Below are 19,293 nucleotides of genomic sequence, written 5' to 3'. Positions count from 1 at the left end.
AATAAATTCAAGTCCGGTCCAGGAGAGAAAATCAGCAAGCGTAAATGGGTTCTGGACCGTAAAGAACCCTTTTATCTGTAAAGTATATAATTCGGTCCAGGAACCTTTTTTCGGATTAGTTTAAATAGGGTCCAAGTTCTGTATTGATGTTGTTGAGTTGGTGTTTTAAGTTCACTTTATGCACAGTAAGGTTAATCGGGACTAGACCTACAGTTTAAAGTGGGATCCGAACCACTGTGCCATGTGCCTCCACCTGTATCGAACCCGGGACCCCTTGATTACAAGGCGACGGCGACTGCGCCATTGGGAGCCCAATACACAACTTGGTTCGGTTTTTTTTAATTGTGCGAGGAAAAAAAGTTACAGCCTGTAACTGAACCCAATAAAATCTACCAGAATGATTTAAAGATTTGTACACCTGACTTACGTTTTTCAATATTTATTAGCCTATTACAGCGCCCCATTTCAACCTGGTGGCCGAAAATTGAACGTTTTTATCGCCATCCACTTCCCCATGGTCTTCATAGTGGATTCACCAAATGTCAGAGTCCTACGATGCCTCAAACAGGCTACAGAGGGCTCTGAGTTGGGTAACTTTAATTCTGGCCACCCGGTATTCATTAGCTGAAAAATGGTGATCAGATATACTAATAAAGCATCTTTATTATGATAAACAAATAACAATCCTGCCACTATCGTGCAGGCCCGTAGCTAGAACCGACCTCCAGGGGGGGCTCACGATATATCAGGGGGGGCTTTGTAAACCAAGTCAATTTTTCAAAAGTTTAATAGTATTAAATGAAGGTAAATTATCTGTGTCGAGGGTCATTAAGTTAATTTAAAATATAAAATTTAGAAATATCATGTACAAATACTACAGTTTTTTTATATCTCTCTTGAAGTGCTAATGACTGCCACTGACACCATCCCTTAATACACACTCCATTCTATTTTTGATGATACAGATATTTATATCACACATGTTAAAATGTAAATATTAACTTCAATCATAGTGCCTACCGTACATTCCACCCCCGGCCAAAGCATTAAAACTTGGGATTTGTTCACATTTGACGCAGATGCGGAAGGAATGTGGATAATGACATCAAAGTCACAGATTTCTGTCAAGCGAGAGGCTGCAATAGGAGCAGGGATGGTACAGATAAAGAAGACTTCCTATGAAAGAACTTTCTAAAGTCTAGATAATCTTCTAAACACTTGCCGCTGCTTAGACTTCTGCTCATAAACAAGATGAACGAACGAAGTTGTGAACAAAATAATATATTCTGTCTACATTTTCACTGTTCACCTCAAACAAATTAGAATACAAAATAGTTTTACCTAATGTCAGGGGGGCTCGCGGAAGTGCCAGGGGGGCTGGTGACCTTGTCAGGGGGGGCTGAGCCCCCCCTGGCCCCTGCCTGGCTACGGGCCTGCTATCGTGCAGCGTGAGTTTTCTTGAAAATCATCAAGTGTAAATGGGTTCTTGACCATAAAGAATATTTCAATTCGGTCTTTCCGGATGAATTTACAAGGGTTGGATAAAAAGTAATGGCAACACTGGTATAATTGGTACTTGACTGTATTGGCAGAGGAGCACGTGTTACATTCCTTCAAAGTAATCGCCCCTCATCTCTACGACCTTCTGCCACACGTATGGAAGGCGTCGTACACCGTCAGCGCGTCCATCTCTGTCGATGTCCCGCAGTGATCGCCCTATATGTATGATGGCTTCGCGCGTGTCGTAGTGCTTCCCGCCCAGTGGTTCCTTCATTTTGGCAAAAAGGTCGTAATCACACGGTCTCATATCGGTGAATACGGCGGATGTTCCAGTACCTCCCACTACCAGTTCTGCAGGAGAGCCGTCACAGTGTTCGCAGTGTGACACGTTGCATTGTCAAGCAGGATGATGGGACACCGTGCCAGAACGTGCCGTCGCTTCCTTCTTAATGCGAGACGAAGGTGGTGTTGCAAGAAGGTGCAGAAGTAGGCTGCGTTGGCCGTCTGCCTGAGAGACGTTGTTCTTCTTGCCTAAACATCTTGTTAGGGCGCTTGCACTCTCGTCCTCTGCTTCAGAGCACTGCTGTTTTTGACTGAATAACATACAATCGCTCCCACTCACTATACTTCCTCGTCTGACATTCCTTTATCAGCCACGAAACGCTTGTGGCGCTGTGACTCACCCCTTTCACGGGACAGCAGCGTTGCCATTACTTTTTATCCAACCCTTGTAAATACTGTCCAGGAACATGTCAACGAACTGCCAAAAACGTAAAGTTGTGCACATGTCGTGTTACTGCTGCGTAACAATTGCAACATCCAGAGACCACTCACTGTGACATCAGCATGCTTCTCATACAGTGTATGACATACACCAAGGTGTGTCCGTACCAAATTTCATTACATTGTGACCAATAGTATGATTTATATAAGCGAAAATCAGGGGCCGACAGCTAGTGAAACATCATGTATTATCATAGCGCATTTTGTGAATGGGGAATTTCAGGCCATTCCTTCTGGATGAGGATAAAACAGAACAAAGCCTGGCAAAACTGAGGACGTGTGGTTGTGCAGATTAAGACTGCCTTTCAACAGACGGCTACAGCTCCGTCACCCAAACCCCTTTCCGTTTCGGCACCGGTCTTTCTTATCTTTCGCCCGACACGCCCTAGTTGGAAGGAAACTTCCAGCGGCTCCTCAGAGGACTTAATGACTTTCATTTGATGGAGGGAGGACCACACTTCACTCGGCGATAAGGAAGAATTTCCAATCGCAACGTCGATTCCTTCGCCGTCTTGGACCTTACAAAGCAACCAATAAAATTCTTTCTCCATCGATTTCCGACGAAAGTAAGAGCCGCCATGGAAATTCCAAGAATTGACCCTTTTTGTGCCTGGGTTCAAATCCACTCCGGGATGTAGACCATCAATTGCTCTTTGGAATTCTCAAAAGATGGGAAGGAACATGATTTCTTCTTCTTTAGCGCGTGGAAGATTGCTGTATTTCTAATGGTTTTCCCTGACCATTGGACTTGAATATCTCGAAAGCTTTCTTGAAGTCACTTCTGAGGTTCCTCCCGATGTAATCATATAATGACGTCACATAGGTGAAGAAATATTAACAAAGATTACCTTCAGATCGATTTGCCACCGAAAGGACTCGTGTAATAAGAACAAATTTGCAACGAATAACCAGCGCCACTGTTGCTTAGGTGGCAAAGTTGATAGATTTGATTTATTTTAGTTCGCGTTTCTGCCCCTTTTGGTTAATCGCAAAGATGAAGATTAATGATGAGATTATGAAATTCATGAAGGAACACACAAAGAAAACGCCCAGGACCTCTGGAGTCGTAACGTAGTTAGTTGAACTACTATAAAAATGAAGGGGTGCAGTCCACTAACGCACAAGAATGTGCGCTCGTGTTATATGAAAGGTGCCATGAGCGCACAACATCCAATGCTGCGTTGCCACATCTATGGTTGTGTAATGGCTAGGTTAGGTTAGCTTCGACTATGTCTCTGGGGTCCGCTGGTGTCTCCCTCCTCCTGCAACGATACATTGCCCGTCTTACGAGGCCAAATTCTTTATGAGATAGTAGTGATGTGCCGAAGCCGATTACAGATGCATGAAAATCGGCCGAAATTGACACATCGGCATCGGTATCGGAATCGGCAAAAATCCGATATTTAAACTGGTACAGATTATACTAGAGTTTTTACCTTCTAATAAGTTTTATATTCCAGTTTTGTAAGATTTATTGAAAATTTGGTTATGATTCGTCATTATTGTAGAGTTTTTGTAATAAAATTATTGCAAACTCATTCAGAGGATCAACCTAACTGTAAATCGAAAATAAAACAGTACATTGCTGAACCAGGATCTGCTGTTGTATTGGAAATTCAAAAATGAATATTCAAACCTGAAGCAAGTCGTGAGAAAATACTTGGGCATACCTGCTGCATCAGTATTCAGTGATTGAGTGTTCAGTGTTGCTGAACAGATTTGAGATAAGCGAAGAAGTAGGTTATTTCCTGAAGTGCTTCCAAATCTCGTGTTTCTGAAGTTGAATCTGGCAGAACAGGAATTCATTTTGCATTTCATAGAACTGCTTGTGTACTAATGTTTAATCTCTTGAGAATCCATGTTCTTCTTAAAGGTTCACATAATCCCATTTTGTAGATGCAAATGTACATTCGCATCTCTTGAGAATATACGTATATGCATATACATATGATATGCAAAAGAAATGTACATAGCAAATTTATTTTTGGCATGCTGAAAATAACATCCCATTTCTTATGTATCGGAATCGGTTAAATATCGGCATCGGTATCGGTTCCAAAACTTATCGGTGAGTACATCGGCATCGGTAAATTTTCAGCTTCGTCACATCCCTATGAGATAGTGAGGTTACTTAAATGGAATAGGGTGTTATGAATATAGCCATTCACATAATATATGATATATAAGGACCCAGCCGCGGTCCCTTGAAAGGCAAAAACAGTTGACACAGCGTGGCAACATCGCCATGGATTTTGTGCGCTCGTGGTATACATTTTTAACCACAAGCGCACGCAGCCTTTTGTTTGTGCGCTCCCGGCCTACGGCCAAATGAAGTTTCAATATGATATACATTTCGGCAGGACAATTGTGTTTTGTGCCAGAGTTATTTTATCAAAGTTGGCCCAGTCCGAAAAAAAAGTTTTTTTTTTTCATTTTGCAGCTTTGTAATTGTTCTCTTAAACTAAACAGTGTATTACTAAATCTTTGAACTAATCAACAATTCATCAAATCTTTCTGGTAAGCATTTGGTTCAAGATGTTGCAAAAATGTGGCCAAAGAGCGTTCTATTCTATACGAAGAGGTACAACAACTTAACTGAGTTATGGGTACAGATCTTAAAAATGTGTGTTACAGTTATGAACGTCGGGTAGGGGGGGGGTCGAACTGGAAATTGACATTAGATTATTTCAAGTTACAAAAAGCTGAAAGCTTGTTATTTTTTATTTTAATAACAAGGGCCCGGGACTTTATGTCCTATAAAACTGCAAAATATGAATATAATTATGTCATAAAAATCGAAAAATCTCATAAAAAATTAAAAATATGTCAGAAAGATGCAGAAATATTCCCAGTAAAGTCAAGAATATGCACAACAGTACTTTCGAATTTCTCATTATACGGGAAGTCAGCATCTTCCAGGGAAGATTGACTAGGGTGGGTATTAAATGATCACAATTCCATGTAGTGGGAAAATACTGATAATATTGTGAGGTTCACTGAAATTATCCTACGTTTCATGTACTATTATGACCCCTGTCAACACATGCTTTTTCAGACACTAAACTATTCAATCTGTATTATATTAATCTATGTTGGAATCTTTTCTTTAAAAATGTGTTATTGTTAATGTAATGAATTGTTGAACTTAAATCAGGGGAAAATGATGAAACTATGGAAATATTAAACAACTATGTAATAACCATGGTAAATTGTAAACAACAATATGATATAAAAGAGCTAGACTTTTGTAAATCTACGGGACATTCTCCTGGTTGCCGAAAGGTTGATGGTTCAGGGGACGTTGGGTAATATCTTGCTTCAATCTTCGGATTGGCTGGTGTACTTGTACTCCATTTTGGCGGATATTCTACAAACCCAACTCTGAATAAGGTGTTCTCCTGCATCATCAAAAGACCAGGGTTATAAACTTCGATATAACTAATAGGTTTAGGCCTACAAGTTATACCGGGTGAATTGTCTGTTTGAAAAAGTGTTTGTATAACATCGGAAGTTTAAATAAATCTTCGAGTAAAAGATCTTAAGGATCTTTCATTTCAAACCTACATAGGTAATAATTTGAAAATAAATCCTGCACAACAGACCACGCAAGGGCTTGGTCCGACTAACCCCTAAGAAGCCTTTGAGAAGTCCGATAAAAGGGTTATAACCGGACGTGTCAATGTCGAACAGCACCTTTGTGGAAACTAAATCATAATTGGCCTCTCACTACAATTCTGGTAAGTGTAGGCAAGTAATACACAAATACAACTTTTTAAGGCAGAACGTAACTATATAGAATCTAAAAAACAGCCTACAATTTTTTTTTGTCAGAACATGTTACACTCAATTTTATCTCCGTTCCACAACTGTACTGGGCCTGTAATGTAAGTGGTAATAAAAAAAGGGGGTATTATTGTTTTGCACTATTTGGTAAGAAAAGCCCCATCTGCTTTTAATGTTTTTGTCCGTAATTTCATTATCCTGCTATCGATAATATAAACTAATCGTTGCGGTGAAGGTACGAAGAATAAATTGTAACCGATTATGTGCAAGAGAATTACGAAATTATACAGAAATATGTTGTAAAAACGTGAAATTGGTAAAATATGTCAAAACATGCATTTTCAAGTTCGTCTCTTTTGGCTGATTTTCATCAGATACGTAAAGGTCTCACATCAATATTTGATCAAATGACAAAAAAATATGTCATAATATTAAGTCCCGGGCCCTAGTAATAACAGAAATAAAGTTCGGTTACTATTGACACAGAATAACTGTAGTAAAAACTCTCTTCGATCGAAAAAGTTGAGTGTAAGATACAGAAATCAGGATATGCTTTTTACCATTCTATCATTTAGTCCAAATCATAAATGGTTCCACAGTTTTCAAAACTAATTTCTGGAATGTTATGTGAGACGTCAAACAACAGAGCAATTCCAGATAAATGTCTACCTTGATGGTCAAAATTATATATCATTGAAGAGCAATGTGCTGCACGTTGTTTTCAAGAAGAACATCTTTAGATTGCGAATATGTAATACATGTGTTTGTAAACTAAAATATGTTTATAAAAATCACCTCATCAAGTACTATTCCACTAACTTTGATTCAGAAAATCCATAGTCATATGTTGCCAAGTCTGTTACATTTAAATTTATTTTTATTTGGTGCTGGGCTGGTAGAATAAATTTGAAGAAATTTTGATATGCAAGAATAAAACCTAGGTTATGTATTTTCCATTATAGATTTCATGAATAATATATAAATAATTAAAATATTAATAAAAAACTGCTTCTAAAGTTTCAGTGTTCTACTTGTGGAATTGCTACATAAACTTTTTTAACTAGAATTTCCCCCTAGCCTTTAAGCTTTTTCATGAACGAGGTACGTAAAAGTTAATAACAAAACAGATTAACTATGCATGACTCTATATGAAATGTAAAAAAGAGAATAAAGAACATTTAATGCTGAATATTAACTCATTTGGTGAATCGTATTGAAAACTCTCCCCAAGGATACAATAAAAATAATAATGATCATAATAATATTTAAATTTGGAGTAAAATTTGTTTATTTCTATTAGATTATAGTAGTTTTTATTGTATAATAATAATCATAACAATGATAATAATAATAATTATTGTTGTTATTACTTCTATTCAAGTTTTTCTAAAATAGTAACTGTGGCTTCCAAACACTGAGGACTATATATAAACAGAACCCTTCCCGATAACGGAGTTCACGCAGAACGTTTTTTCCTCATGGTAGGAACTCCCCCCTCAACCCAAGAGCCCGACTGAAGCTGTATTTATATGTATGAATGCCGCGAAATCGGGTGTCGGCCTTTGTGGTGGGGCTTAGCTGTGCCAGGTGAAAAGCATTGATTAGGAAGGCAAGGGGCGAGATTGGCTTTTCTCGGGTGCCAATGGGGTCACCACCTCTCGCAGAAAAGCGAGGGAATTTCTCAGCTAATGCTTCTCGGGCCAGGAAATTGCTTTTTCCTTTCTCTCCACATATCAATATTTGTTTCTCTCGCTAGCGGCTACCATGATTAATTGAATAAGACACACATACGTCGAACGGGTCTCTGGACCTCCCCTGGAAATTGACATCATTCATTTAAAGCTACAAGATAGCCGAAGGTTTGTTACTCTTATTGTTAAGGCCGTACTAAAGGTGATTTTGCTGTAATTTTTCGATAACAAATGGCAGCACCAACACCGAGTGCCATGTTGCCAGATCTACGTGCATAATCAAGATAAGTACATAGAGGTTGGTCGATCAGGGTATTAACTGATGGAAGATCGACGTTCACATTGATTAGTGGAATTTAGACAAAATTTGTAGGTGTGCAGCAATGTTATTGATTTCTATGAGATCAGTTAGATACTCTTATCAGAAAAAAGAACGAGTGTATCACCAATGGAAAGTAGTGAAAGTCACAAATATTCCAAAATATTAACAAAAACTAAAAAAAACAATCGTGTGGTTAGTTCATACACCAAACAGAGCAAGTAAGAATAATACGTTTGAAGCAACTGCTGTGTTGACTACGTGTTAATAGGTGTGCTTCACCTACGTCACAAACTGTTGAATTATGAACAGAAAAAAGTTCATTTAGTTAGTATTCGAACAAAGTAATCAAAGTAAAAATGCATTGGATCGAGGGATAAATACAGCAACAAGGTTACATTCTACCATTTCATCCAAAGAACAAATGGTTCCACAGTTTTCAAAATTCTAATAACTACAGCTGTAGGTGAGAGGTCACACAACAACGTTTATGAATAAAAAATCCCCCTAAAATTTAAAGCTTTTTCTTGAACGAGACATGCAAAAGTTAATATGAAAAATGCATTTCAGATACTAACTGCATAAAAAGCAAAATAAATAATAGAAAATAGTTGTGTTGGTATTCACTTGGTGAATCGAGTCTCCCCATTTATATAATAATTATTATTATTTCGAATAAAATTTGTTTTTATTACTTTATAATATTTATTATTGTATAATGGCATTAATAACCATTGTAATAATCCTCATTGTTATTTTTTCTGCTATTCAACTTTTATCATTTGTCAAACCCCCCCCGCCCCCGCAAAACTTTCCGGCGACGCCCATGGTTGTGATGTGCATGCACTCAAGGTGTGATAGTTCAAGTCATTACTATCTGAAAGACAATACATCCAGTTGATGATGGTGATGAATTAAAAGTTTTGGGTCCATTGGCATATACGGGGGAATTCCCTTACCTAAAATCCTCTATCATAAAGTTTAAAAAGGGTGTAAAAAGGGTGTAAAAAGTCTCTTGAGAAAGGTTGTAAAGGGACCTGCAGAGGACATATTAAAAAAATATAAGGACACACTAAAAGCATTAGCTAAAACACTCATCATCCAACATGGATGATAAAGGTCTGGGAAGTCTCTTTCTTAGGAAATGAAAATAGTCATATTCGAGAAGGATGTGCCGAACAAAACGACAGAACACGGCACAGAGTAGGTTCCAGCCCTTTTTAGAAATGACGATGCCTTAGACGGCTGTGTCCGATTCGAAGACGAGTTAAGGTTTCTTCTCGGCTGGAGGAAAGGGGCGAGGAACGGCATGCACCAATGTTGGGGCTTGACAGCAAGTTGCAGCATCACAGTCGGAGACAAGTCAGTGTGTGTGTGTGTGTGTGTGTGTATGTGTGTAGAAATTTAAATGTAAACTGCAGACAGCTCAGGAGCCGAACCCGAATTAACTAAGTTACTGAGCCAGCGAGGCGAAATATCAGGCAAAATCCGGGCTGAGTAGGTAACTTAATTGGTATAGTAACGACACGGTATGCCAGAGACCCGGATTCAAGTCCTGGTCGAGCCTACAGTTTTCACTTTTCTATGTACAGTAGTGTGTACATCTACATATGAACACATGAGAGAGGGAGAGAGAGAGAGAGAGAGAGAGAGAGAGAGAGAAAGTCTGCAAAAGAGAAATATACTGGGATTGGATTGATTTAGTGTTTTAAGTCCACTTTATGCACAGTAAGGCTAATCGGGACTGGACCTACAGTGGGATCCGAACCACTTGTGCCTCTACCGGGTATTGAACCCGGGATCCCTTGATTACAAGGCTACGACGCTACCACTGCGCCATCGGGGAGGCCCCAGAAATATACTGGGATAAAGAAAGAAGAAAGATAAAAATAAGTTTTTGATTAAATGTTGTTATTTTGAGTGGCTTTTCTTCTACTTTTGGCTAATCGCGACAACGAAATTGATGAAGGGACACTTACAAGGAATACCAATGCCCAGACATTCGAACCCGGGACTCTGGCATTGTAACGCCAGAAAAATAGGAAGGAAGAGACATACTCATATACAGTAGCATTAACTAGGAGTTCATTTTCGGGGTCGGTTTCACAATTGAAAGATTTTTATGTAAAAAATATTCTTACAATACTTTGAAAACTTAATATGCTGACCAAGGCAGTAATACCATAGGGATGATGTACGACTTAAGAGAGAGAGAAATGCGATATTTAAACACACGAGAGAAACAGGACATGACATAGAGTGGGATGAGGCTAAGCAGATAGGAAGGGAGAAGAGCATACTAGTGAGAAAATGGAAGGAGGCCAAGGAAATAGAGAAGAAAGGTGAAGAAGACACAATGAACTGGAATGGGGGACTGAAGATAAACAAAGACAGGAAGAAGGTGTTAGAAAGAGTGGAAAGGACAAGAGAGAAAGAGGAGAGAAGAAGGAAGAAGAATGAAGAATGAAGAAAAAAGAGCGTGAGATAAAGAGTCCAACCACATTCACTTTCAGATGAAAGTACAGTTGACAAGGGAAAGCCACCTGCTAGAATGTTCCGGAACAACTTTCTAATAGTCTGGAGGGGAGTAATGTTTGTGTATATATATCGTCCAGTTTTTGTATCTTGTTCCATTTGTACTTGGTGCAGAGTTTGAAGAAGACCTTGCTAGAAGGTTGAAACGTTACGTTTAGTTTATGTTTTATAATGAAATAAATTACTGCCTTGGTCAGCATATTGAGTTTTTCAAATCATGGAAACAAGGCTTAATGGTGTTAACATACTTGCTCTGCTTGGTGCCTTCTATTCCTCTTTTGAGCCTGAATTCGATACTTCTCTCTTGTTTTGTGTCTACTTTTTCTACTTTGTGTATGATTAGTTGGTTTCAGAGATGCAGGACTCCTGAGTGTAGGTTCACATAAACATTTAGTAAGGAGGAATAGACTCACCTTCGGTTGTGACAGCCCGACTTCTGACGAGATCCGTTTTGTTGCCGACGAGAATAACAGCTTTGGTGCTGAACGAGTCACTCTTCCACAGATACTGCAGCGTTTCCTCGGCGCAGAGGAGACTGGCTCTGTCAGCAATGGAATAGACGACGACGTAAGCTTGGGGTTCGTAAGTTGATATGCAGTTCTCCGGCTGTGAACGAGAAAGTCGACGGCGCTGGAGTGAGTTCAAGCAGTCAGTTCGGTTGAACCTGTGACCCGCTAATGCCCAAACACCCCATATCTTTATTCTATATATCAATCCCTATGTTCGAGGTGCGTTCCAAAACTTCCAGGACTCAGATGAACGCAGTGGTACACTGTGCAGTCCGAGCCCGTCACAGATGGCGCCAGCGTCGTAAGGTAGCTTTCCTCGTAGCTTATGCGTTGACTGCGCCGAGTGATAGTATAGTCCCCTTGCGCATGTCATAATTTGCGTCAGTCCCTTTCCTACTTTTTCTGTCTCTGCGAGCTCAGAACTTAATCAAACACCAGCCTTTACCCTCTTGCAAAATTGCATTTAGAGAGCATGGAAAGCAAGAAGAAATTTCTAAACTTCGGAAAAAATGTTCATGTATATTAGACACGCCAAGGTTCATTAATCAAGATCTGGAAATTTTGAACACACCTCGCATACTCGACTGAACACATTTGCTGCCTAACCACATATTCCTAAGATATTCTTGATTAAATATATGTTGACTTCGAAAGGAAAATTTGTATCAGGACCCACGCCTTATTCTAACATTTAACAACTTTATATTTGTATACAAAGTCAAGAAATACCTTGGACAGCTACACTCTTTCCAGTTTAACTGCAGTTTAACAGATATCATAAGTTATGTTTGGGAATTATATACAGTAAATACACTGGGTAAAGTAACTCTTTAGATAACATAGACTTGGAATTTAAAACACTAAACTTACGGCCGTGAAATTAGGCGGGTGGCAGAAGCTCGCGCTGTTGCCACGTCGGATCATAACCCCATGGGTTCGGAGGTTTAAGAGAATGAAAAATCTCGTTGTAGAGTTGGTCTTTGTAATCCATGTGATACAAACTAACAGCATTTGCTCGAAAGGTCAGGGACGACACAAAAGTGCCCCGGAGAGAGGTCAGTCTGACGCTCGAACTAAGCAACGCAGCCCGGTTGACGTTGCCACACAGTGCGCGGGAAACAGCAACTTTTGTCCCACTCTCGCTTTGTTTTTCCCACACGTGGCACCAGCGCAATTCTGCCCAGCTGCCTGTTTTCATGGCCGTGCGTGTAAACAGTATTATGCCTATCATTAACATTAAAATTAAGCCAAGGATAAATAAATGCAAATAGAGTACAACTTTGACATGGATATGTAATTATACCCTTACAAGAAAAGTAATTTACTGGTGCTTAGTTAAACAATGCTTGATTTCTTCTTACAAAATCCTACTTTAAAATAAAATATTTTGAACTTACGCTAGAGTATAGGTATAATGTTGGTAGTGAAACCTCGATTATCCATTCAAGATTTCCAAGCCGCTTAACTTTTATGCACTTGTTACGAGGGTCACTATTTATATTTTGAGCCTTGGCAACACTGATTGAAGTTAGGCGCGTTTTGACGTTTGCATGGAATCGTCTGGCATTATTGACCATACGTACTTCAAATGTTTTGTCAATAGCTTCATTTGTGTTGTTTATGTTGCCTTGGAGATTGTGCGACAACAATAAAATGGAATTAACTTGTGAACATTTTCGTGCGATAATTTTTTACGATTTTGGACGTGGATTATCAAGACAAGAGTGCATCGATCAACTTACTTCCACATTTGGCGATGAAGCCCCATCCTTTGCCACTGTGAAACGCTGGTATAACGAATTTAATCGTGGCCGCCATTCGCTCACCGACGAGATTCGCGAAGGTCGTCCAAAATCAGTTGTTGTTCAAGAAAACATTGATGATGTGCAAAACCTAATACTGCAAGATCGTCATGTGACATACTGTGAGAATGAGGCAACCATAGGCATTAGTTCCACCAGCATATATAAAATATTACATGATCATTTAGCTGTGAGAAAGGTATGTTCTCGTTGGATCCCACACAATTTGACAAAAACTCAAAAAGACGCTCGCGTCAATTGGTGCAAACAAATGCTCAATAAATACAATCGTGGTGCTTCAAAAGACGTATATAAGATTGTAACAGGTGATGAATCATGGATATATGCATATGAGCCGGAACGTAAACAGCAGTCGACTGTATGGGTGTTTCAAGATGAACCCAATCCAACAAAAGTTGTTTGCGCTCGAAGCACATCGAAACAAATGGTCGCCTGTTTTTTCGGGAAAACTGGTCATGTGGCAACTGTGCCTTTAGAGGAACGTAGAACGGTCAACTCTGAATGGTACACAACAATTTGTTTGCCAGAGGTCTTCGGTCAAATACGGAAAACAAACAAACGCCGTCGGATCATTCTTCATCAAGACAATGCCAGCTGTCACACATCTCGTCTAACAACCGACTTTATGAACAGTCAAAAAATCGAATTGATGGGTCATCCGCCGTACAGTCCTGATTTGGCACCCAATGACTTCTTCTTGTTCCCGAATGTCAAGAATAAATTGCGTGGACAACGATTTTCGTCAGCGGAAGACGCCGTTGATGCGTTCAAAAACCATATTATGTAGGTGTCTCAAGAAGATTGGAAAAACTGCTTTGACAAATGGTTCGAACGAATTCAAAAGTGTATTGACCATAAAGGAGAATACTTCGAAAAACAATAAAGCAGTTTTCAATGCCAAATTCCTGTTTTTTCATTGTTAGGCTCAAAATATAAATAGTGACCCTCGTATGGTCACGCTTGTCAATCAACTTCGCATAATTAGGTTTTCAGTATTTCACATGGACAAGTTTTCGGCACTTCTCATTGTCAGATTTCAAGTATTCCTCATGGTCAGGATCTTAGTAATTCTCATGGTCCGATTTTCAGTACTTCTTACTGTCAGGTTTTCATCATTTCACTTGATCAAGTTTTCGACACTTCTCATGGTAAAGTCTTCAATACTCATACTTTGGTTTCCAGTACATCTCATGGTTAAGTTTTAAACAATTCTCATAATAAAGTTTTCAGTACGTCTCATGGTGAATTTCTAAATACTTCATAGTTAGGTTTCAGAACTTCTCATGGTCCAGTTTTCAATACTTGTCAGAGTTAGGTTTTCAGCACTTCTCATAGGCCAGTTTTCAATACTTCTCATACAGTAGTTAGGTTTTCAGAACTTCTCATGATCTAGTTTTCAATACTTCTCATAGTTAGGTTTTCAGCACTTCTCATGGTCTAGTTCTCAATACTTCTCACTTCTCATAGTTAGGTTTCCAGCACATCTCATGGTCTAGTTCTCAATACTTCTCACTTCTCATAGTTAGGTTTCCAGCACATCTCATGGTCTAGTTCTCAATACTTCTCACTTCTCATAGTTAGGTTTCCAGCACTTCTCATGGTCTAGTTCTCAATACTTCTCACTTCTCATAGTTAGGTTTCCAGCACATCTCATGGTCTAGTTCTCAATACTTCTCACTTCTCATAGTTAGGTTTCCAGCACTTCTCATAGTTAGGTTTTTGAGAACTTCTCATGATCTAGTTTTCAATACTTCTCATAGTTATGTTTTCAGCACATCTCATGGTCTACTTCTCAATACTTCTCATAGTTAGGTTTTCAGAACATCTCATGGTCCAGTTTTCAATATTTCTCATAGTTAGGTTTTCAGAACTTCTCATGATCTAGTTTTCAATACTTCTCATAGTTATGTTTTCAGCACTTCTCATAGTTAGGTTTTCAGCACATCTCATGACCAAATTTTACGTACTTATCATTGGTTTCAGCCGGCCCCCGTGGCGGAGTGGTTAGCAAATCGCGCTGCGACGCTAGGGTTCGATACCCGTCCTGGGCATGGATGTTTGTGAGTGTCCACTCATCAATTTCATCATGTCATCACTCATCCACATCTTCGCAAATTAGCCAAAAGTGGCACAAGAAGCGAAGTAAAATAAAGCAAATTGTGGTAAGTTTTTCAGTATTTCTCATAGTCATGTGTTGCATACTTCTCATGGTCAAGTTTTCAATACTTCCCACAATTTGGTTTTCAGTATTTGAAATCTTCCAGTAGGCTACATCTCATGGGTTTTAAGCTTCCATTGGATGTTATCTGAACTTCTCAGAACACCGTATTCTCATCAGTATTCAGGACATCCCTCAAAACAACAACGAAAGGAGCACCATTTATATCGACTCGTGGAAAGGCACAGACCTACTTTCTCCAAGCGACTGTTTCTCTGCTATTAACGAATCTCTTCTCTCCACACCAGAAGGAGGGAATAAACCTCCTTTTTACGATACGCACCAGACACGCGCCGCTGTTTTTTCTCGTAGGATTGACGTAAGAACCAGATGATGGAGTACGCTGCACCATATATTGCGTGAGTGCTCCTTTGATAATCCCACTTCGCGATCTTACTACCTGCCCGAGGAACCATTACAACTCCTCAGGGTCCGTTTCGCTGCCCCTCCGACGCCTGTCATAACATCTTTCAAGGGGTTCAGGAGGAGATAGGGGGAGTTAAAAATAGACTGGAGAAAGTGTGTCAGAGTGCAGTTTCTTCTGGAAGTGGAGGAGAAACCGTGAGATAAATCTCCAGAGCTTTTTTGGAACAATCTCAACAACTGGGGGGAATCGTGGAAGGCTGAGGAAAAGCTGAGGAAATGCTTTAAGGGAAGCAACACTGTTAACCTTGAAATGTTAGTTTCTTGTGATTGGTAGCGATATAAGTGTGAAATGTTGCATGGAGAGATGACGCCACTTATCAACTTGCTAAGAGAAGCAGACAACCAGTATTTGCACCTGGTAATACTGAAGTCAAAATCGCAAAGTGGACCTAATAACATGGGGGTAACTTGAGGCATCAAGTTTGAGGAAGCAGAGACGAACTTGGGACTTAACTTTGGGAGAGAAGGTAGAATCAAAAAGTTTTCTATCCCATAAAAATAGCTAAATAGCTGTTGAATTTGCGTATTCTTCACGTTACCAAGTTTGCAGCCGGTAAATCAACATTTCTTGTAAAATTTAGCATAAGCTTAATTGCTTATTATATATTATGCAAACTATTAAAGCAAGCTTCTAAACCAGAATTTAAGTAAGTTATTTAAAGAACTTAAAGACTGGTTAATGTACGCCACTGTTCGTTCTGCATCGTACCCTTCGGATGCCCGGGCTTCCTGTAAGAAAAGTGAGCGGGTGGCTATTGGCTTGTTTCTTCCTACGTTCTGTGCCGCGCTTGGCAGAGACAGTGTTGCTACATGCAGGAACTTCTCCTTGGTGAAGGGGAATCCAGATCCAATTTTAGGTAAAATTTTTATGAAAAATATCTAAATTGCCGCAAAATTTGAAGTTGTCGGGCATCTGTTTTCATTTCACTTCCATTGGTGACTTAATTCTATTGCATCTAATTAATCTAGGTGCGGTGCATAATAACAAGGTGGCTACTCTTGGAGCATGGTAAAATTCAAGTATAATTCCCGGTTTTAAAGGCGAATTTTCCAAAAATTCAAGCAGATGTTTTCTCTATTTCATCCTTAAGTATTATCGCCTCTCACCACTATACACATACACTCAAAAATATATTAACATTGTAAAGGGTCTGTGTGATTCCACTGTACCAAAAAATTCTAACTAAAATATTAGGTTAGTCAAAAAGTAAAAGCAATGTTTTTCTTTTCTTCCGTAGGTTGGCTGAACAGCTTTCTGAGCTCGCAATCCGATAGATAGTATCGTTGTCTTCGCCTGTGGCAGGTTACAGCGTCATCACTTCAGTTCGCTCTGCAGTGTTGCCAAGTAAACATGGCTGCGCCACTGTCCGTGTGCACCACAGAAGAACAGCATTCTGTAATCCGTTTTTTGTGGTCTGAAGGTGTACCGGGAGCTGAAATCCATAGAAGACTTTCGGCACAATACGGTGACAATGTTTTACCGCTGCGAAGTGTTTACCAGTGGATTGAAATGTTCAAAAGCGGTCAAACAAGTGTGAAGGACGAGGAAAGAGCAGATCGTCCAGCCACATCCACTACTGATGACAACATTGAGCAAGTCAGTGAGCTGGTTCTGAATAACCGACGAGTGACTGTTGATGAAGTGGCAAACCATATGCACGTTAGTCATGGTTCTGCATTTGAAATTATCCACAACAGGCTCAACTTTCATAAAGTCTGTGGGAGATGGGTCCCTAAGAAACTCACTGACGAGAATAAGAAGAATCTGTCTGCAATTAATGGACAGACATGCTAACGAAGGTGAAGCCTTTTTGAAATGAATCATCACTGGAGATGAAACATGCATCCATCACTTCGAACCTGAGAGCAAACGCCAGAGCATGGAATGGAAACACCCTGAATATCCAGCAGTGATGATACTAGACTATAAGTTTACGTCTACATGCGTTGTCTACACGTAATCTACGCGTAGATGACATTGGGTTGTAGTTTACATAGACTACGTAGACAATCTAAAGTGCATTCAAATTAATTTTCAAGGGTTTCATGAAGGGAAAGTGACATTTTCAACTATATACCTAACGAAATGAAAAGAATCCTACTTACAACAAAATTTCTCTTCTCTTCTATCATCAACTATGGAAGACAACAAGTATGCAAAAAAGACAACAGATGGCAGTCGTGAGGCAAGAGTGGTCTTTTTCCCAAGAAAACACTAGAATATTTCTATTAGGTTTCTTCCGAGGTGAGAAATTGTTCTAATTTGGAAGAAAGAGTATAAAAAGTTGCCTTCACACATCAGCAACTGATAAGCAGTATAATTTTCTTTTAATTCCACGGCGCCCTTTGCTAAGTTATCACCTTTCGCCATGTTGTTTACATAGATTACCTAATCTACGTGTAGAATGTAGACTATTGTTGTTTACGCGTAGACGCACATCACTGATCTCCAGTGAAAAAAGTCAAGCGTCAACACTCTGCAGGAAAAGTGATGCTCACACTTTTTTGGGACTCAGAAGGGGTAATTATGGAACATTATGTTGAAAAGGGGACAACAATAAACAGTGAACGATACAGTGATATGCTTTCGAACAAGTTGAAGCCTGCAATTCGAAGCAAACGACGAGGTCGATTGTCGGAAGGCATTCTCTTATTTCATGACAACGCGCGTCCTCATACCGCCGCCAACACCACTCAAACTCTTCAGAATCTGGGCTTTGAGGTGTTAGAGCATCCTGCATACAGTCCCAATCTCGCCCCGTCGGATTACCATCTGTTCGGTCCACTTAAAGATGCTTTAAGTGGCCGTCGATTCGACACAGATCAACAGGTGAAGGAAGCGGTGCATACGTGGCTTGCTGCTCAACCGAAAACCTTTTTTTCGCAGGGTATCGGAAAGCTTGTGGAACGTTGGACCAAGTGTATTGAAGTGCAGGGGGACGGACTATGTTGGAAAATGATATCATTGTAAGTTTTCTATTGTTGCTGTGGAAAATAAAAGAAAAATGATTGCACTTACTTTTTGACTGACCTGATACAGTCAACTAAAGGGTATATATATTTAAAATATATTTAAGTTTAGGTTCGGAGTTCACATTTGCCATTTCACATACACAGACTCGAAATGTATCTACAAACACAAGTCGCAAATGTTACGGTATTCGAATCTACGATAAATTGTTAATTGTATAAGAACTTCAGACTAAAATTTACCTATCATATTCAAGATATCTTGTAATAATCTTCCGTCTGTGAGATAGATTGTTCTGCAAGGGGCACTAACAAAGCAAACAGATTCAGAGAATTCTGTTTTATTTTTCACACAGCTTTCTTTTCTTTTCCTTCCTCGATAAGAAAAAAAAATAAACTGTAAAAACATGCCTCAGGGCATTTATAAATATGTATACAATCAAAGGGGTTTGGATTTTTAATAATTGCAATTTTTCACGTGCACGGAGAAAAATTCATGCAGAATTCCTGGAGCCAGTAATTCAAGCAGAATTCCCGGAATTTCCGGCGAGTAGCCACCCTGAATAAATAAGATTTGTTGCGTTAAACTGACTCAAATTTTCAGAAGACGCCACTGATCTACATGTAATCTTTAATTCTAAATATCTAACTGTTAATTGCATCATGCTACCTGTATTAGAAATGAATACTTTTATAACTTACTGTTTACAAGTTAGAAATCATAACATCTTCTTGC

General features: G+C 39.4%; 1 protein-coding gene across 2 annotated transcripts in view; it reads right to left on the bottom strand.

Annotated features, from left to right (window-relative positions):
- Positions 1-19,293, bottom strand: part of LOC145980451 (uncharacterized) — a 359,637-nt gene that overhangs the window by 1,521 nt on the left and 338,823 nt on the right. For both annotated transcript variants that reach the window (XM_083113549.1, XM_083113548.1), the window contains exon 5: positions 11,025-11,217. In XM_083113549.1, coding sequence (XP_082969675.1) covers positions 11,025-11,217 — 193 coding nt within the window. The remainder of the gene's footprint in view (positions 1-11,024; positions 11,218-19,293) is intronic.

The sequence above is a fragment of the Lepisma saccharinum genome, chromosome 27, assembly GCF_977018435.1.
Source record: "Lepisma saccharinum chromosome 27, izLepSacc3.1, whole genome shotgun sequence".
Lineage (NCBI taxonomy): Eukaryota > Metazoa > Arthropoda > Insecta > Zygentoma > Lepismatidae > Lepisma > Lepisma saccharinum.
The sequence above is the reverse complement of the archived record's forward strand: the minus strand, read 5'-3'. Positions and strand labels throughout refer to the sequence as shown.